Raw genomic sequence first — 21,328 nt, 5'->3', positions numbered from 1 at the left:
ACACAAACCCAAAATTGATTTTTCCAAACTCAGCCTCTTAACTCACAAATTCAAAGAACCTGTATAAAATCATCCATAAAAGCGTCTTATGGAAGAAATAGGTAAACCTTTTTTAGGGAGTTTAGGATTAGCAGGAGAGTCTGTAAAGGCGCACGACAGAACCACCTCCGCCTTTGCTGCCGGACACAAGCCGAAGGTGTTCCAGGAAAGGGCTAAGAGAGTTGAGGATGATGGCGGGGGGAGGCGTGAATAATTGGGTCTTCTGAGAAAGAGACAAAGAGAAAGAGAGAAGAGAAGTGGGTTTAACCAGCACCTGACGGAGAGAAAGAGAGAGAGAAGAGAGAGTGTTGGAGAATCGGGTTTAACCCGCACAAATGGGCATTACCCATAGTTTATTATTTTTTAATTTTGGATAGATGTCTGAATATTAGAGGGCCACGTCAGCAAGGAGGATGAACTTCGTCCCCCTCGCAGGATGCAAGTATTATCCTAAAAAATAAGGAAATACATATTACCTAAATTAACTAATTAGAAAGAAGACTGCCTAATAAATTACTATTAGTATTGGTCCCGCTAGTGCTTGGTCTGCAAGACATTGTTTGGTTGTCTGAGCATTGTTGTTTCATGGATTGGTGGGCTTCCTTTGTCCTCCGTTTCTTGTTGGATCTGATCCTTATTTTGTTGGGCTCGTTCACTTGTTTTCTTTCGACTTGGTTGGCTTATGCCCTGTTTAGCTGTCTATTACTTTATATATGAATTGTACATTTTTGTTACATCTATGATCTATCTAATGGCTTGACTTTTCACCAAAAAAAAAAAAAAAAAATTCGCAGAGAGGCAGAGCGACTGGAGGCATTGAAAGGAGATGGCAGTGACGGTGACGGTGACGGTGACGGCGAAACTTTGAGGAGGTACTTTTTTCTTCTTCTCTGTTTTTATTTTTTTATTTTTTTTTTATTTGTGGCCTTGAGATCGACGACAGAGGGTTTCGAAAATTAGGGTTTGGGGATTGTGGGGGATAATCGGTGGTAGGGTTACGCGATGGGGCCGCGGTTGGCTTGAAAGAATAGTGTTTGGCTAGGTTTGTGATGTTGATTGGGCTTCGGTTGTGTGGTGATGGATTTCCCTGACGGCGATGCAGCGGGGTTAGGGCTTTGATGGCTGTCGACTAGGGCTGGTGCTTGTGAGAGAAATTCTTGTACTAAATTCCGGAGTTAGTAATATTTTGGGTGTTTGGCAATTTATTCGGAAATTATTGGTAAAATGCGAGATAGATTCAAAACTGCAGGTTTAAGAAGATATCAGGATAAATTCAAAGAATTATTTTTAAAAAAAAAAAAAAAATTGGAAATATTAGTATTACTATTGAGCTCTCTAAACTTGCAAACTTGTGGGTTCCTATTTAACTTGAGAATATTAGTATTACTATTGAGCTCTCTCAACAAATAGAAAATAGAAAATAGAAAATTGGTTTGTGAACTTGTGGGTTCCTATTTAACTTGAGAGGTCTGATTTGATTTAGTATTTGCCTAGCCCATCTATGTGTTATCCTTACTGCTTGATTGGGTTTTCTTGAGGTTCTACACTTAATATGATAATTAGGAAAAGGATTTATACTCAACTCAATGTTCTTTTGGAAAGTAACTGCATTTAGATTTATCTGTGGAGAAAAAAAGGTTGACTGAATTTAGAATTAGTTATAACATAAGTTAATAGTTTAGAATCAATATGATGTGAGTTAGGAATTCAATCCTTAATACTGTGAGTCTGTGTACACAAATTCAATTAGAAAGCTTATCCAGAATAAATAAAGGAAAACAAACCAAAAATTGTGAAAACTGAAACCTTTTTACTACATTTGCATCGGCAATGATAGTTACCTCCTAATGAGAGCTAGATCTGCCCTGTACGAGGGATCTGGGAATCGATCATATGTTGAGGTGGCGAGGACGATCCCAAATCTCCCAAAGCATGGTGTTGTGGAGACGAAGGTGTCAAAAAGGGGTGTTGACTTATTTTTGGATGATCAAAGCATTTGGAAAAGAAGAGATGTCATTCAAAGTTTTCTGGTGGGAAGGTTTGATCGTGATGTGGGGGATTGTGTGAGGATTGAAGACTGGGGCTTGGAAAATTTCTACTAGTGTGATGGTTTCCCCGTTGCCGGACTCCCTTTTGCTGGTCAGACTACCGTCGCATGCTGAGGCGATTAGGGTTTTGAGGGAAGGTAAATGGACTTGGGGAGAGGCTGAATTACTTTTGGATGTGTGGTCCTTTCATGTGGGGTGTTGTGGTAATCTCAAGGAAAAGAAGGTGAAGAGTGATGGTGTTTGCCTTACCACTGCATTTGTGGTCTTATGGTTTCTTTGAAGCTATTGGAAACACTTGTGGGGGTTTCAGAAAGGTTGAAGTAGACGAAAGGAAGGATGCGAGCAAGGTCATCATCTATGTCGATGCTGGTGGCGTTGTCCCGCAGTGGATTCTTGTGAACGACGAACGACTTTGTTAAAGGGTGTATCTGAGAGGTATCCAGAGATTGTCCCAACTAATGAGGGACTTGACAGAAGGGATGAGAGTACTTTTCTTCTGGAAGATGAATGGCTGAGGTTGCAGAGAGGAGGTGGGAAGAAGGGACATGTGCTTGGCATGCAAGGGATTCCAAGGATTGCACTTATCTGGATAAGATAAAGGGTTTGAATTTCAAAGAGAGGGCACGTGACAGACCACGTAAAGGGGAGTGGGGTGGATCACACTCGTGGGCTGGGCCTAGTGGGCGGTTTCACAAGCCTATTGGGGAAGGGGATAAAAGGGTTTGGCCAAATGCAGTTTGGACCCATAACGGACATACGAAAAGTAATGGTCGAGGTAGGTTGGGCAAAATGTTACTGGGTGAAGAAGTTTTGGTCGAAGCAGATCGGGCCAGATAGTCCATGAGCTGAGACATAATGTTTCAGGGACAGAGAGGAAGGCTAAGGCCCATCCTTTCCACACACAAAGGAAGACTAATGTGAACTATTTAGGGTCTAGGCAGTTTGTTGGGCTGTTCAAGGGTCAATCGTTTGGGCTTGGACTTCATAATGCATTTGAACCTCTTCAAGTTGGGTCTGCTTTAGTAGGTGAGGAAGTCGGTTCATCTGGAGGAGTTGAGGAGATGACGTATGCGAGACCGAGATTAATGGGTATTGATTCAAGCTTTCACGACTATCTGAATCAGATCCCGAGCAACGCACAAGTTAGTGCAAAAGGGCAAAGATGATCTCAGAAGCAAAAGCGAAAGTGGGTAAAGTCCACCAGTGGAGCTAAAACCGGGTAAGTGCTTTGTTCTCTCGCCAAATCTCTTTTCCTTCTCTACCCCTTCTTCTGCTTCTACTCCTTGTGGGGTGTTAAGGAGGGATGATGGTTTGGTGGATGGGGAATTGTGTATGGGGGCTCATAGGCTGTCCCCAGTTTGAGGATGATGGTGAAGCGTCTGTTTCCATAGAATTTACAGGGACGATGTTAGGCTCTGAGAAGTGCTGTTTGAAGATCAAGGACTGTCTGCTATGCTCCTCCCAAGTTGGAAGGACGACGGCAGTGTTGTGCTGTGTGTTGGGCGAGGAACTCAGTTATTGATCGATGGGGGGGACGACTGAGGCGTTAAGAGCTGATTTGAAGCTGCATTGGGATGGGACGCTGTTGAGTCGTGTTTGCTGACTGCTGGGAGTTCTGAACAGGGTAGTGATATGTGTACTTCTGATGGCTGGGATCTGCATAGAGGGGCTCTGCTCTCTTTGGCTGTGATAGATGGTTCCTCTGTATTGGCCATTCCACCACCAGTTTGGGAGATTGGGGATACAGTTGGAATAGATACACCATTGGCAATTATTAGAGACGTGCAAAGGGCTGCTAACTTGGAAGACAGTAAGGATGATTGGTTTATGGAAAGTATAGGTGGGGTAAGTGGTTTGTTGGGATTATCATATGCTGGGGAGGAGGAGAGAACTCATGATATGTTTCAAGTGATTGAGGATGAGTGGGCGATGGTGAAGTCTATGAAGAGGGGGGGGGGGGATATTGTGTATCTATGAAGCTCAAGACTGTGTCTTGGAATGTTCGGGGATTGAAAGACCACCTTATTAATCTTCCGATGGAAGGAGGCCACTTCACGTGGTCTAGTGGGGATTCACCTACATTGTCACAGCTGAACAGATTCTTGGTGTCGGGGGATTTGGAGGAGAAATTCCCTGATATGTCTTAGGTGGCTTTGGCCCGGTCTATTTCGGACCATATTCTGATTCTTCTTGATTGTGGAGGGGTGAGGAGAGGGAGATCGCCTTTCCGGTTTGAAAATGTGTGGCTCCATGATGTTGATTTCAAAGATAGGGTTCAGATTTGGTTGACAGGCTATGAGGTTAGGGGAGTCTGAGTTTCCAAATTAAGGTTTTTGAAGCGCAATATTAAGACTTGGAACAAAGAAGTGTTTGGTAACCTTGTATAGAGAAAGAACAGAATCCTCCAGGAAATCTCAGTTCTAGATAGGAAGGAGGGTGAGGAAGGGCTTAGTAGCAGGGAGGTGAGCAGAAGGGAGGAGTGTAAGGTTGAGTTTGGAGAGATTGTGGAGGTGGAGGAAATATCTTTGAGACAGAAGTCTAGATCCCTTTGGCTTAAGGAAGGTGATCGAAACACGAAGTTTTTTCACCGTATAGCTAATGCTCATAGAAGAGGTAATCACATTGGGAAGATTCAACTTAATGGGGTTACGGTAACTGCAGATGATGACATCTGAAATGGGTTTGGGTCTTTTTTCAAGCAGCTCTTTGAGGAGAATGCTTCGTGGAGGCCTTTGCTTGATGGGCTGGAGTTTGCGGTTATCTCGGATGGTGTTAGGAACTTGCTTGAGATGCTGTTTGGGGAGGAGGTGTTGGCAGCTTTGAGGAGCTGTGATGGGGGTAAAGCCCCTGGACCGGGTGGTTTTTCTTTAGCTTTCTTTCAGCATAATTGGGAGTTGGTGAAGGTTGAGGTGATGGGGGCTATTGCCTATTGGTTACTTTTTCCTGCATGGATCATTTGAGAAGAGTCTCAATGCTTCCCTTATTACTCTGGTCCCAAAAAAGAGTGGAGCTATTGAGGCTTAGGATTTCAGACTCATTAGCCTTGTTGGGGCTGGGTATAAAATAATTGCGAAAGTGTTAGCCTTAGGAGAGTGCTTGATGGGGTAATCTCGGATTCTCAGAATGCTTTTGTTGGAGGCCGTCAAATTCTGGATTCTGTATTGATCGCCAGTGAATGTATTGAGGCTAGGGTGAGGAGTGGAATTCCGGGTGTGGTGTGCAAATTGGATATTGAAAAGGCTTATGACCATGTTTGCTGGGATTTTTTGATGCATATGAAGAGGAGAATGGGCTTTGGTCAAAAGTGGAGGGAGTGGATTTTTTTTTTTGTATTGCAACAGCACGGTTCTCTATTTTAGTGAATGGATATCCGGCTAGTTTCTTTGCTACTTCTCAAGGATTGAGGCAGGAGGACCCTCTCTTCCCTTTCTTGTTTATTATTGTGATGGAGGCTTTTAGTCGGTTGATGGGTGAGGCGGGGGAACTTGGGTTTATTCAGGATTCTCAGTGGGTAGAGCCCCCAATCAGCTTGTCATTTCCCACCTGCTTTTTACGGATGATACAATTGTTTTCTGTGATGCTAATCTTCGTTAGCTAATGTATTTAAGATGCGTGTTAGCTTGTTTCCAAGTTGTTTATGGTTTGAAGATAAATATTGGAAAAAGTGAGATTGTCCCAGTTGGGGTGGTGGAAGATATTCAAGTTCTAGCTGATACACTGGGATGTGGTGTTGGCTCTTTTCTGATCTCCTAGTTGGGACTTTCTATGGGAGCATCGTCGATGAGAATTTTTGTGTGGGATCCGATTGTAGAGAGATTTGAGCAGAGGCTTTCAGGGTGGAAGAAGCAATACTTGTCAAAAGGGGGGAGGGTTACTCTTATGGCACACTCTCAAGCCTTCCGACATATTTTGTCGCTTTTCCCGATACCTAAGACAGTTTGTTAGAAGACTTGATGTTTTTCAAAAGAAGTTCTTGTGGGGCGATTTAGGAGATGAGTTCAAGTTTCACTTGGTTGACTAGAGGAAAGTGTGCTCCCCTAGTAAAATGGGGGGATTGGGCATTCGAAGGCTGGATGTGTTTAATAAGGCACTGTTGGGAAAGTGGTTGTGGAGGCTTTGGAGAGAGAGGTCCAAGCTTTTGAGGCGTGTCATCGTTTGTCGTTACAAGGAGGGTATCGGTGGGTGGCAGTTTAGGGAGGTTAGATTTCCAGCGGGTTTGGGCTCGTGGAAACTTATCCGTAGAGGTTGGGATGAATTTTCTAAACTGATTCGGGTTAAGGTTCAAAGAGGAAGAAATGTCAGATTTTGGGAAGACATGGTGTGGGGATTTGGCTTTGGCCCATAGGTTCCCGCTTATGTACCAAATTGCTGTGAATAGAGATCTGGTCCACTTAGCCAGTCACCCCAGGATGCAATTAAAATGATTGACAAGGTGAAGGCAGCACTTGAGAAAAGGAAAAAGTCTCGTGGAGACCACTGGAAAAGGGAGTTGATGAATGAAGATGATATGATTGAGAAGGAATTAGAAGAGGGAATTGAACTGGCAGCCGAGGATGAAAAAAACAGGCAGGAGAGAAGGCAGAGCTGGTCGAGGTGATTTGGGATTTACGGTTTCGTAGACAGTTCCATGATTGGGAACTAGTGGAGGTTACAGATCTTTTGGTTTTCATTTATAGCCAAATGGTGGTCGAGGTGGGCATGGATGAGATGGTGTGGGTGGGTGCCTCGAGATGGGTGTTTGAGGTCAAGTCTTTCTATTTTAGTATGGTGGAGTTTCTTGGCCTAGTTTTTCCTTGGAAAGCTGTTTGGAGGACGAAAGCACCACTGAAGGTAGCTTTTTTCTCGTGGACAACTGCTTTGGGAAGCATCCTCACTATTGATAATCTTAGAAGAAGTAGTCAAGTTGTGGTAAACAGGTGCTAGATGTGTAAGGAGACGGGGGAATTTGTCAACTATCTTCTTATTCATTGCTCGGTGGCAAGGGATGTTTGGATCATTTTGTTGGTTGCTTTTGGTATTCCATGGGTGTTCTCAAATTCTACGGTTGACTTGCTTGTGACTTAGAGAGGGTGTATAGTGGAGAGCCAAGTCAGAGATGCTTGGAGGGCCACTCGCTTGTTTATATGGTGGGTTTGTGGCGAGAGAGAAATAGGAGATACTTTGAGGGTGTGGAGTCTCCTATTTGGGTGGGCTATTAAGTATAGTATACTTTCTTCTTTATTCTTTTGGGTGAATGGGCGGGATTGTATGTCAGTGGATTGACTTTTGGATTTTGTTGATAGCTTGAAACTTTAGTGTCGTCGTTTGTTTTGGGAGCGCTGCCCATTTCAGCGTATTTATAAAATCTTTTCAAAAAAAAAAAAAAAAAAAATTGTGACTTGGATGTATTGCAGATGTAAACATTGGTTGAACACATTACATAAAGAAAGGGTCTATTATAAGGTTGCTCCCACTAAACTTACATCCTTAATAAAATTTCTCCCATAAAAAGTAATTATTGTGAGCACTAATATTAACTTAAATCAAGACACAGTGGATGGAAATGATCTTATAGTGGGATCCTGGGTCCTCTGGTCTACAAGGAGATGTGCAGGACTTGAACCATTGACGTATTGTAAGCACTAATGTGAACTTTCAGCATCAGATTCATCACATGATTGATGGAAGTGGTCACATAATCGGATTCAAATCCTCTCTTGTTTTGATGCACGCACAACATTATTACAATAAACGTTCACGAGTTGTATTCTCAATTTAATGGTGTCATGTGTTGTGTTCTCAGTATAATGTGTTCCATATTCATGTAATAGGTACTGCATCTCGAGACTTGATGTATGGTTGCGTGTTCATTATAATTACATCATTTTGGTGCACTTGACCTCTCCCATGCGTCACCTATCGGATGAGGTGAGTCGGTCCAAAGATATCATAACCACAAAATTGCTTATTTTTCTCTCTGCCTTGACAAAATAAGTTAGTTGGAAATTTAAAATAGCCATTAATAATGTAAATCGAGTTTGCACTAATAATTTCAGTGCTCTCCTTATCTAACCCCTTACCTTGCGCTGCTCTGCATCTTTTATTTGGTCATCAATCAACTCGAACTTCTTCATCACTTGTTCAAGCCAATTCTCCGCCTCTAGTGGGTTAGTGTAACAAGGGGGAGCCTATCTCACATCGGATCAGGATGGGAGAGTGATTGGGTATATATGGGCGGGGTTTTAGCCCCACCTAATAGCTTAGGCTTTTGGGTCGGATCGCGAAGTACCCACCCGTTACAGTTAGGCTCTCTCGTAAATTCCGGAGGCTTCAACTTTTGGAAGTTCTTGAGATAATTCAAGGTCTTAGTTGACTCATCCGGTTCGGGATGTTGTTTTCAATGAATTGTTTCCACGAAAAATGTCAACCCATGCACAAGAGATTGGTGGCAAAACGTATATATATATATATTAGTGATTAATTGGTACGTAGGGCTAGGGAATTCATTAGTTTCATAACTACACTACACCAGACTCAATTTCATTCCTTCATCCCCATATATATGGTCTTTCCCATTGACAAAACTTCTCTTGCGAGAGTAGAAAAAATAGTGATACGACATGAGAAAGTGAGATAATACAAAAAATAGGAGATGGAGAGACTAATGAGTGGAAAAAATATGGAGGAGGGAGGGAAAAAATATGAACAGGGAGGGAGGGAGGGAGGGAAAAAATAGGAGATTGAAATAGAAAAAGTAGGTAAAGAGAGAAAATAGGAGTAGGGCTGCAAATGAGCCGAGCCGAGCCAAGCTTGGGTTTGCTCGGGCTTGGCTCGTTGTTTACGAAGTCTGCTCGGGCTCGGGCTCGGCTCGTGACGAGCTCAAAGACTTGAGCTCGGGCTCGGGCTTGTCTTGATTTAAAAAGCTCGGGCTCGGCTCATTTAATAAAAATAATATATATTTTTAAAAAAAATACTTGTTCTCAAAATTAATTAGTATTTCACAAAAATATAAATAAAAAATAAAAAATCTGGTAGGTAAACTTATATTATAAATATAAGAATAATGTACATCAAGCTCATAACATAGACAAGCCCAAATTAAATTATACAGCCCAAATAAGGCACCCCGTTGATGCTTTCGGCAAATAAGGCATAACGAGCCTAAGCTTTGTTCACGAGCCTATACGAGCCGAGACCAACGTTGTTCGGGCTTGGCTCGTTTACTAAACGAGCCTGGAAATTGAGCCCGGGCTCAGCTCATTTACTAATCGAACGAGCCTGAACTGAGCCCTTAGCGAGCCGAGCCCGAGCTGTTTATGAACAGCTCGGTTCATTTGCAGCCCTAAACAATATTGGATGAAAGATTTTTTTTCTTTTTCTAATGTTAATAACATTGAAATAGGATAAATATAAACTGAATTGTACAGAGTGGGGCCCTCCCATTGGCCTAAGCCTTAGGCGACCGCCTAAGGATCCAGCCATCACTGGATGTCAAGTATGAAGTTCAAATCTTTATCACAGAAAGATTTTTCTTTTGGAGGGTTTGGAAGACTATTGAATTTCCTTTTATTACTCCTTTGAACAGTCTTAGATTTTTGAGTTTTATGTTCTAAGCTTGTGTGCACACCACATGTTGTTTTCAATCCAATAAAGTTCTGGATTTTTGACCTACATTATATACAAGTTTTTGATGTTGCGGGCATCCGTTGTTTTGCAATTTCTGGTCAAGGCATGGATCTTGAGATAGTTTTGATCTTGGTTTGAACTAGGAGATCTTTTGTATTAAGTCCGTTACTTTGTAATAGAAAGTGTGCAATCGGGGGTGGTCATAATATGGAGCTGAATACACTTCTTTAGTTGAATTTTTTGTTTGGTTTAAACTTTCTCTTTACTTTTTTTAGCCATGTAAACTCAAATGTAAAGCCAAGAAGATAGTGAGAGTAGCTAAGTAGAACTCACTAAATGTTTTGTATGAAAAATTAGGGGTACAAAAAAAGGGTAAAAATTGTGGTTTATAAGTTGGCAAAGAGTATAATCAATTAAAGATATTAATCAAATTCGATGTATTAAAGACATATAATAAAATATTAGCTGAAGAAAAAGATATATTAGCTAATTGAAAACATTAATTTAACATCTACTAAATGAGGAATTATACCCTAGAGAGGAGGTAGAACGAACCAATAAAAAAATAGATGACAGACTTAAAAAAGATGGGGAATAATAAATCCGTAGGCACTGATGGTACTACTTGTAGTGGCCTGGAGAACATTAGGAAATGTAAGAATTGAATGGCTAACAAAGTTGTTTGACACCATTCTAAAAAAGGGAATAGGAATGATGCCGAACGAGTGCAGGGAAAGTACAGTAGTATCAATTTACAGAAATAAAGGGCATATACAAACTGTAGTAACAGACAATGAAAATATGGAAAAGGGTAATAGAATGAAGATTAAGGAAGGACTCACGACATCAAATAACCAAATTCGATTTCATGCTAGGGAGATCGACGATGGAAGTTGTATACTTGCTTAGGCAATTACTTAAAGAAAGCAGGAGTGAGCAAAGAGATCTACATTTGGTTTTTTTTCACTTAGAAAAAGTGTATGATAGGGTCTCAAGAGATAATTTGGTGCACCTTACAAATAATACAAATAATAAAGATTATTTAGAATGTGTATGCAAACACAGAAATTAGAGTTTCTACTATACATGATGAAACTAGTGAGTCTTCTATAAGCGAAGGATTGAATTAAGCATCAGTGCTACTCCCGAATAGACATTTCATGGTGCATGCGATTGCGCTGATGATATCGTTTTATTAGATGCTTCTAAAGAAAACCTGGCAATAGAAATTAAAATGTGGAGAAGTGACTTAGAATAAGAAAGCTTAAGATTTTAATTGAACTAAAATAGAGCATATTCAATAAAGATTGAGATCTTGATAATATTTTAGTCATTTCAAAATCAAAGGTTTAGTCAACATAGCCTTTTTCGATATTTAAGATTGATAATATAAAATGATAGAGAGATACATAGTGATGTAAGAGACAATATAGTGGCATCTTTTACGATAAAAGAATACCAAATAGGTCGAAAGGAAAATTCCGTGAAACTGTTTTTAAGCCAACTATACTATATGGAGCTGAGTTTTGGGCTTTAAAAAAAGAAACAAGAACAATGCCTTTAATGTAGCAGTATTGAGAAGGTTAAGATGGATTCTTGAAATGACTAGAAGATATAGGGTTACTAATGGAGGCGTGAGGAGTGACACCCATCATGAGGAAATAAGAGAGTCGACCTAGGTATGAACACATGCATCGAAGACCTATAAATGCTCCAGAAAAAAGAAGATTAGTTTTTATAGAAGCTAAGAAATGGAGATGGTGACTTAACAAGAAATAAATAAAAGAAAAGAAAAGAAAAAGAGACAGAGAGAATGACCAAAATTAACGTGGGATGAAATTATTATAAATGATTTTAGAAAGTTAAATATAAAATAGGTGATGACAAAGTTCTCACTTCTTTTAATTTTTTATATTTTTTTCATATCTTTGAAGAAAAATATTAATGTTTGAGTTATGTTGTCAATCTTAAAAATATATATGCAGTGAAAATTCTGAAGTTGAATCTCATTTGTGTTTTTTGCAGGGAATCCATGTGAGCTGACCACTTTAAAGCTCTCCATTTTACCCAAAAAAAAAAAAAAAATTGTAAATAGTGTGGCTAAGTTTTTGTTATTCCCTTGTAATACTCATCCTTGACCTGACAATGTCATATGAAGAAGTTTTGAAGGATGTATTCCCGCTACTTGAAGGCACTGACCTCGCTGCATGTATGCTGGTATGCAAGCAATGGCGAGAGATAGCCCGGGATGATTACTTTTGGAAATGCGTATGTGCCAAGAGATGGCCTTCAATCTGCAAGCGACCATCCTCTCCCACTGTAACCTACCACAAGCTATTCCAAACTTTCTATAAACGCCAGCGTTGTCGGTCGTTCCTTCCACCACGACTGTCCTTTAATGACTTGGAGTTCTACATCGACATTTGGACAGAAGAGAGGTCAATCTTCTCAGAAGTTGTCCCGGGCCCTGCTCTCCAGAATGGGATCAGGATACCGCCACCTGGAGTTAGTGACATGCTAAGGTTCCATCTGGAGGGCCCAGAATATAAAATGGTGCTACCTGTGGAGCCAAAATTCACCATTCCACTGTGCCAGACAGTCAGTGTCTCATTGCTTGTAGAACGCAAGGATTCCAATAGAGCTGCTTGCATAATCAACAAATCAATATTTGATTATATAGATCGGACTGCCTATAGGGCACTTGCATTTGACTACCTTGATTTCTCTCCTGAACACCCCTTTGTATCTGGTATCCGGGCATGGATCTCCCTTCTCTTCATGGACAATGGTAGTGAAGGGGTCATTGATGTTTTTGGTATCGAAATAGATTTCTGTGACGCTGCCAACTCTAAGGAAGAGGTACTATGGCTACTAGACATTCTTGATTGGAAGTGAAGGTCGAACCCTCACTTCTGAGGGTTCCGGGGAAGCTGAGTAGTTGAAATGATGTCGATGACTCTGTAGCCTCATTAAGAAATCTGGCCTGGTTGGTATATTCCTCCTCGTGTGATTGTGTGAAGTTTGTACATATTAATTATGTTTGTTTCCAATAATAAACTGAAGGACAAAATTTCGTATTTGTGTACATTGTATCATTTCTTCGTAGGTCAGTTTTCTCATGCTTAATATTCGACCTGAATGAGATAATATCGGACTTGTTTAAGGGCTGAAATAGTCAAATGCTCAATTGATTGCATTATTATTTTTGCGCGCCTCTATTATTATTGTCCTCCTATGCATATTTGATGCATCAGTTTTCAAGTGCTTTGCTGAACTAGTTGATTTGTATCTGACTATTAGCTGGAAAAGAATTGGATGTATGTAATTTTCTTCTAGTTGGAAATGTAAAGCAATTTTGTATGGGCTAAATAATGTTAAACGGGGTGGTTGGACTACATCCGCTAATATATGTTGGCGTTATAAGATCTCCTTATTCTAAATAAAATGCAAATTCAAGAATAGCATGAAAACTGAGCTTAAATAGCAGCAGCAACATTATCCATGGCTGTTTTAAGAAAATAGTATTTTGTAGAAACATAGAGTAAAAGAAAATGAGGAGCACGACGGCTCGGGCGTTGAAAGGGGTAAGTGAGAATGATTGGAATTGAACAAACCCTAATGGCCGGTTGGAGTAGATCCAAGGAATAATATACAGGGGGGATTACTTATTACTACAACCAAACCCACCACTTACCTGTCCCTTGAGGCCCACTCATTCATGGACAACTGTGTGTGACGTGTAATAATGTGTCCTCGGGGCAGTCCTTGATTAACAGTTCTGTGTATGGCATGTTAGACCTAATTTTTTTTTTTTTAATTTCCTGGCAAATAGAAGAAAACACCAGCAAACAAGAGGACAATAGTCCAAATTCACAAACTAAAGCACCTCCTCTAGAATTTGAGAGAGGACAAAATCGGCACGCAAGCAAGATGAAGAGAGATGCAAGGGCATGGGCTACCTGATTACCTTGCCGCAGCACATGAGAGATCTTTACCCACGAGAAGCGGTCTAGATCAATGCAAATATCAAAGATGCATGAGGCGATGACAGAAGGGCGCCGAGAACCCACTTTCAGAGCTTCCACAATTACATTAGGGTTTAACTTCAATTACACCCTCTATGGTTTGTTCAATCTTCAAGGAGATCCCCTTCACGTTTGCAAAAATTCAGTCAAATCCCTTACTTTTTCTGACACACGTCAATCTCCCCTCTCAGTCAACAATCAAAGCTGGTCAAAAATACATTTTGTTGATGTCAACAAAAAAATTAGATTAAATGCCCAGATTGCCCTCCAAGGTCATGTTTGGCTATAGACTTGATTATAGTCTATATATTAGATAAGAAATAAACGGTGTCGTTGATGAAAACTCAACGCCTCTGTTAATGACAAGCCTGTTCCACCAAACGATACCTTAGGTAAACGTTTTATCTACAAATCCAAAAGAAAATAAATCAGAAAAAACACTTATTACAGAGAGAAGATAATGGAGCACCCACAACAGTAGCAGCAACAGAGGTCGAGCGATGATCTTCATCGCCAACAAGCTCCTCACCAGCCGCGACTCATTGGCAGCAAGATATTCAAGATTGCCACTCAATACCACCGGCTCGCACTCCTCTTGAACCCCCCTAATAGGAACAAGCTCGCCTTCGCCGACAAAGCCTTCAAGCTCATCTCTGATGCCAGGTTGTTGAACCGACTCTCAGCGACGAGGAGTGTGTTGACAACGGCGAGGATCCGGTCGACATATTCGAGGCCTGGGTCATCCTCGCTAGCTCGGATTGCGAATTTCTTGCTGCCGATGAGGTCGCGGAAATAGAGAATTTCTGAGTTTCATAACCACCATCCCACCGTTTCTTCTAATCCGACCCACAACAATTCAATTTAACTCATCAATTCAACCATTCTCATCAATATATCATTGAAATAATCTAATAAAATCATCAATTCAACCATATATATCCATCAAGCTCGCGGATCTGATTGAGAGCATACTCTGTCTGGTACTCATTCTCCTGTATTGGGTGTCTGAATTCAAAGAATAATTGCGGAAAACTCGCCGGTGACTGCTGCAACTTCGTCCACTTCAATTTGTACCCTCAACGATCTTGGTATCGGAAGTTGTACATCTAACTAAAGCTCACCAGACCGTAGTCTACTGAAATTGAAGTTCGTCGAAACTAAAGCTCACGGTTGGGTCAATGTATCTCCGTTTTCTTCCTAGTCTCTCAAGCTCTATGCTCATATCAGTAGGTTGCTGAAACTTTGACATTGAGTCGCTGAGACTAAACTGAACTGCAAAGCAATGAGTCTAATTTTGTGAGCTGACTTTGCTATTGAGATATGAGGGATGAGAGAAGATTAGTTGACTATTTGGTTCAAACAGATAAAACTAATCTTGGTGGGACTTATAAAATATGTTGTTTGGTCAAGTATATAGGAAAATGACAAAAGGGTAAATTAGTCATTACATTTATTTATTTGTTTTGACAATGTCTGACAGGGGGTCTGACTGAATTTTTACAAATGTGAGGGGGTCTCCTTGAAGATTGGACAAACCACAGGGGGTGTAACTGAAGTTAACCCTTACATTAACATCACACTCAAACCAAACTTCCTGAAAGTCGAAAACGCGAGCCCACATGACAACAAGCTCTGGAACAATAGCAGCAACATCCATGGCTATTCAAAGAAAATAATATTTTGTAGAAACATTGAGGGTTCATGAGACAAAAAAAAAAAAAAAAAAAAAAAAACAAAACAAAACAAAAAAAAAACAAAAAAAGAGGAAGAAGATGGTTTAGGTGTTGAAAGGGGTAACTCGGAAAGATAGACTGTTGGAAACGGATCATACAAAATAGAAACTTTGGGCGAAATTTTGTGTAGGCCCCACTAAGAATTTCTTGCGGATCTATAGAGAAACGTGTTCCTCTCCGTAAGGAAATGAACGTGATATATTTACTTTCTCAAATCCGTTTCTGAATGAATGATAAATTAGCTCCAAAGTAAGGTATTTGACAAGCTTAAATGGGCATGCAAAATGTGGGAAGTGGTTGTCCCACATTGAAAATAAACTGAAACCAATTAGAGTTTATATAGCCCAAGTTTGGAATTTGGGTTTGGCCATGGGTACCCAAGTTTTTAAAAAGGGGAAGACCTAGGGGAGCTTGGGTCCAAGCCATTTACCACACTCGTTTGTCCCGCCCGGTCCGGGCGTGGGATTGGGCTTAATTGTAAAGTCCATTTTAATTTTTTATTAAATGGAATATTTGAATTAGGCTTTGTGTTTAGGATTAATTTTATTTTGGGTGGAGGTTTCACTGTTTTGAATTAGGTTGGGCTTACGAATGGTCGGTCCATCCAAGGGTTGCATCAGTTATATATCATTATTCATTTATTAATGGGTATATATATATATATACATACGTGATGTTATATAGTTAGTATATTTATTAGTATAATTATTTTATTTTTCCTTTTCTTTTCCTCTAAGGCAGAAGTGTAGTATAACTAGGATTAGGGTATTATGTACCTTATATATATATATATACACATATTAGATGTCTACGAGGGACTGTATTACTACGTGAGATAGCACATAGAGAGAGAAGGGAGGCCAAGAGTTTTAGAGAGAGAAAGAAAGACGTCGGTCAAGGAAGGATAGGAGGGCTATTCGTGGGCTAATATTCAAGCAGCAGAAGGCTGCAAAGGCAACCAGAGGTCACCGAAAAACAGAAAATAGAACTGAGAGAAGAAGATCCGGGTTTTCGGTTTGAAACTCACGAAGGCAACTTCTTGTTCTACTCTTCTCCTTTGGCTTCATATTCAGTATATACCTAGGTCAATTTTAGGATGATTATACAGTAAATACGATTATGTTTACATGCTTAATCAGATTTAAAACAGTGTGCATGTTTTTGTATATTTGTTTACTTTATCCTGAATCTTGATGCATGAAAATTTGTTTAAAACTATTCTAATAATGCATAATGACTTTAAATAATTAATTAGGATCGTTTGGGACTTAGTACGGATGTTTAGGACCTTTAACAGAGGAGATCGGAATAATTTAAAGTGGCTAAAGTCGGAGAAGATGAAGGGCAGTAGGTCGAGAGCTGGCTTCCTTTTGAATTTTGCGGTTCTTAGGAAGAGAGCCGTCTCCCTTGTTAAAGAAAGACGGCTCCCTTTTTGGAAAATTGGCAGAATGGGTTTAATGGTGTGTTTATTTTATTTTCGGGGGTTCCAAAACTACTTAGCACCTATTGGATGATTTAAATGGATCTAATTAATTCCCATAATGCATAATATACAATAATATGCAATAACGTAGAGGTTTATGCAATTTAATTGAGATGTAAGTTAATTACTTATTTTGTAAGTTAATTACATGCTACTTAGAATTGTTATATATTGCTTAAATAAATACAATGGACATTTGTATAATTAATATCATGTTTGTCTCTGGATTATTTCATGTACATACATGCTTGCATCATTTATTGGATTGGGAACCATTGTCAGAATATGGTTTCGGATTTATGCACCATTGTCAGGATATGGGGGCATACTATGGATGAGCTGGCTAATAAGTTTTGTCTCATATTTCGTGTCAGGTCACAGATTTATATGTGGATAACATGCCATTGAAAGACTATGGCGGATAGTGTATTTTATTATTTTGGATACGATATGAATTTATATATATGGATATATGCCACGATGATGCAACTTGGGTGTGTACCACAAAATGTGTTTAAATATTTAAACTTAAGAGTGCAAAATGGGCATCAATTTTTACATTTATAGAAGCCACAAAACACTTATACGGAAGTATAAAGTGAGAAGGGATCGTCCTCAGGGATTATAGCTAACATGACATTAATGGACGTGAGATTACAAAGAAGTTTGATTGATTGATTAAACTAATGTGAACATGCAATTGAAATTAACACTAAATTAAATAGGGTTTAGAGATAGAAAGAGGGGGCTTAGGGCATGGAACTCACCACTAAGCATATGCAACTAAACCAAGAGTCTTCAATTAATGGGGAAAACTTATCATAATCAAAATGTGGCTACAAACACATATAAATCAAGAGGATAATATAATTTGCAATATTAAGCATGGACTATCAAAATGAAGCATGAATTGTCTACCTAGCTATAAGTAAACTAAGGTTTAGTACAACCCATCAAGACTAAGCTATAACCCATCAAACTAATTAACAAATATATTCAATAAATACCATGCATGGCCATCACTAAACACAATTACAAAAAGCATTTAGTGTAGAGATTAATTCTCAATTAATTACACATAGGACAACATGCAACCAACATAGAGAATCAATAGAAAGAATTATCATAAATAAACTTTGGTACAACCAAGTTTGAATTCATAAGACCATAGCACTAATTATAATTATCAATCCCCAAAATTGAAAGACACAAGTTTTATTACACATACTTAGGGCTCATCCAAGCCCTAAGTGAAGGACTAGCCACTCATGGAGAAGGTAGATGTCATCAAGGTTGCTTCACAAATCATCTCCAATGCTTGGCTCATCATCTTCTTCTTCTTTTTCTGATAAGTACCAAATATTGCATATTCAAGCGCCCTTAATTACATGGTTTAGTCTATTTAGCATGTTAATAAAGTATGTTTTACATACTTTCTTGTTTATTTGTTATTTTTAGGGCTTATCTCTAAAATGGCATAAAAGCGAATTTTTACGGGCTTTTAATAAACAAGGTGTTTGGCGAGCTATGAAACCCAGCAAAATGGACTGCAGTCTAAGATCATACTCAGCCTGAGAATGAAGTCAAGCCCCGGAAGCTAAGCAAAAATGAGGAGTCAACTTTGAAGATTGAAGCTTGGCGTCCGGACGCACTCTCCAAGTGCATTTCCGGTGTCCGGACGCCTTTCATAGATCGTGACCAACAAATTCCATTTGTTGAAAAGTGAAATTCCGGTAGCCCAAAAAATTTACGTCCGGACGCCCAGTGCCACAAGCCCCGCGAGACAACCAAAGTGGGTTTTAGTTTGTCGAAGCTAACTTGCAAGTAAACTGAACAAGGGATCAGATTTACATTCACTCCTAAGTCAAGGAGGGCCTTTTCTATCTCGTTGTCTCCAATGACACGCGAAATTGTCGAGGCACCTGGATCCTTAAACTTTGGAGGTGTATTGTGCTGAATGATAGCACTCACTTATTCAGTCAGCCTCACCTTTTTTGGAATATTGCTTTTGGAAATGCGTTTTTGTGTACACAAATCCTTAAGAAATTTGGCAATTATGGCATCGAGAAGAGGAATGTTGATCTTTACTTGCCTAAAGACTTCTAACATATCCTGAATTTTGTCACACTTGTTCCCAAAGTGTGTAAACTCTTTGAGACGTTGAGGATAAGGAGCCTTGGACTCATAAGATGTCTCAACACTTGGTATTGGCGGATTTGGAATTTCCGGACTGATTTTCAGATTTTTGGGAGGACTTGAATCCTTGGGAGCAAGAATTTCAGTTTATTCCCCAACTTTGTTATCCACAACTCTTCCACTCCAAAGTGTGGTGATTACATTAACTTGTTCATGATGTTGTCCACTCGAAGGAGGGAGTTCACCAATCACAAATTCCCCTTTCGAGTTTACCACACTTTGAGCTGGAAGTTTACCCATATCCCTTTTATGAAGTTGATTCACAAAAGTATCCAATTGTCCTAATTAGGTTTCAATTTTAGCTATGGATTAGGAATGAGTATTGACCAATTGCACAGTTAATTGCATGCCATTAAGGACAGCCATGATTTGCTTGTTGGTGTTCAATATCTCTTCCAATTGGGATGGGTGGAGAGGAGCAGAATTTAGACTTGAAGAGCTTTGATTGTATGGAGGAGGACGATAGCTTGTAGAAGCTTGGAATGGCTAGTTCATGGGTTGAGCATTAGATTGATTTTGTTGTCCATAACCTTGAAATGCTGAATTTTATGGGGGCTGGTTGCCTCCACGAAAAATTCGGGTGATCTTTCCATCCCGGATTATATGTATTAGAGTACGGATTATGTCCAAGACGAGAAAACATAGCATTGGCCTGCTTTTGCATACCTCCAGAAAATTACTCCAATGTGGGGCAATCTTCTTTATAATGAAAAATGCTTGTGCAAGATGTACACATAGCACTTGATAAAGAATTTTGAGAAGAGGAGAGATGTGGTGCCACTAGCTGAAAAACTTTGTGTGCTATGGCATCCACTTGAGATGATTTTTCCCTTAATGTCCGTGGTTGGCACGGATTTGAAGGTTTCTCAACACTAGAAGTAGGAGCTCTATGAGAATTAAGTTGAATAGAATTATCACTCATATTCTCAAGCAAAGTCCATGCTTCATCTGCATTTTTGGACATAAACATACCCCCACAAGAAGAATCAATTAACTATATACGTGGTTCGGTTAAACCATCATATAGAAGGCTTGCATCAATTGCCATTTTGGAATTTGGTGGTGCGGACACTTCCTAAGAAGATCTTGGAATCTTTCCCACGTCTCATAGAATTGTTCCCTATCTATTTGGGAGAAACTAAGAATGGAACGATGCATTTGATTGGGCCCATGTAGTGATGCAATTTGCAAAAAGGGAGTTCAACCAATATTTTGCCCTATCCTTTAAAGAGAATGGGAAAAGACGCATGTGAAGTGTTTGTTGAGGAAAGTCCCTCATGTTGATGGTAGAGCAGATTTCTAAAAACTTATCAAGATGCTTGTAAGGGTCCTCGTTATCAAACCCATGATAGGATGGAAGTATTTGGATTGTGCTGGATTTGATTTCATATTGGTGGGCATCGACATTGGGTATGACGATACAAGATGGAGATATATATGTTGATGGGATAAAATGGTCTCTAAGAGTCATGGGTGCTACATTTTCATTAGCAATTTCATCATTATTGACTCTAGGAATTTCAACCCTAACATTATCTATAGCATTTTCCACATTTTCAGCCATGTTATCAATTTCAATTTCTCAAATTTCTGAGACCCCTAAGGTTCCTTTTTCTGTTGTCTAACAGTTTTTTCTAATGAAACTATGTCAACTTGTTTTTCAATGGTTGACAATGTTAAAGACTTACAACCCAACATCAACTAGCATGCACCCATACAAAGCAAATTATACTAAGAATTTAAACGTAGTGAATATCAATTTTGAAACACTTACAAATGAGTGCGATTTCTCCAAATTTTTAGAATTTTTCTGGATTTTTTAGCACTTGAAAAACACCTCAAAGCAGCCCCTTCGCTTCAAATTTGCACTCAAAACACTTGGCAAACAAATGAAAAACAGAAAAATGTATACAAAAATTATATTTACGAACAAACTGAATTTAATCTTTGAAATTTTTTTATAACAAAACTGATTACAATCCCCGGCAACGGCGCCAAATATTGATAACGTGCAAGACAGGGTATCAATAATAAACCACTCACTAAAGCACGAATTCGCTAAGAAAGCGGCTAAGTAGGGGTATCGATCCACAAAGACTGTGAAGCTTATGGCAATTAGATTTCAAAGACTAATTTCTGCTTTATTAATGTTACAAAAGATGGTTTGAAGAGTTGTTTGTTTGTCGCTTGCATAAAAAT

The 21,328-nt window shown here is 39.5% G+C and overlaps 1 protein-coding gene across 4 annotated transcripts; it reads left to right on the top strand.

Annotated features, from left to right (window-relative positions):
* Positions 1–616: 616 nt before the first annotated feature.
* Positions 617–12,894, top strand: LOC132306091 (F-box protein At5g39250). Of its 4 annotated transcripts, XM_059803316.1 has the most exons (4): positions 617–713; positions 834–911; positions 7,898–7,994; positions 11,718–12,894. In XM_059803316.1, the coding sequence occupies exon 4, from the start codon at positions 11,838–11,840 to the stop codon at positions 12,585–12,587; it is 750 nt and encodes a 249-aa protein (XP_059659299.1). In that variant the 5' UTR covers positions 617–713; positions 834–911; positions 7,898–7,994; positions 11,718–11,837; the 3' UTR covers positions 12,588–12,894. The 4 variants fall into 4 exon arrangements, with proteins under 4 accessions (XP_059659299.1, XP_059659298.1, XP_059659297.1 ...); XM_059803315.1 differs by lacking the exon at positions 7,898–7,994; XM_059803314.1 differs by lacking the exon at positions 617–713 and having other exon boundaries at positions 723–911.
* The last annotated feature ends 8,434 nt before the right edge of the window (positions 12,895–21,328 follow it).

Source organism: Cornus florida, unplaced genomic scaffold (assembly GCF_030987335.1).
Source record: "Cornus florida cultivar Cherokee Brave unplaced genomic scaffold, ASM3098733v1 CherokeeBrave_3.0.0_Hap2_Chr05, whole genome shotgun sequence".
Taxonomy (NCBI): Eukaryota; Viridiplantae; Streptophyta; class Magnoliopsida; order Cornales; family Cornaceae; genus Cornus; species Cornus florida.
The sequence above is the reverse complement of the archived record's forward strand: the minus strand, read 5'-3'. Positions and strand labels throughout refer to the sequence as shown.

Coding starts and splice junctions, on each gene's coding strand:
- LOC132306091 (XM_059803315.1), top strand. CDS start 11,838: ATGTCATATGAAGAAGTTTTGAAGGATGTATTCCCGCTACTTGAAGGC.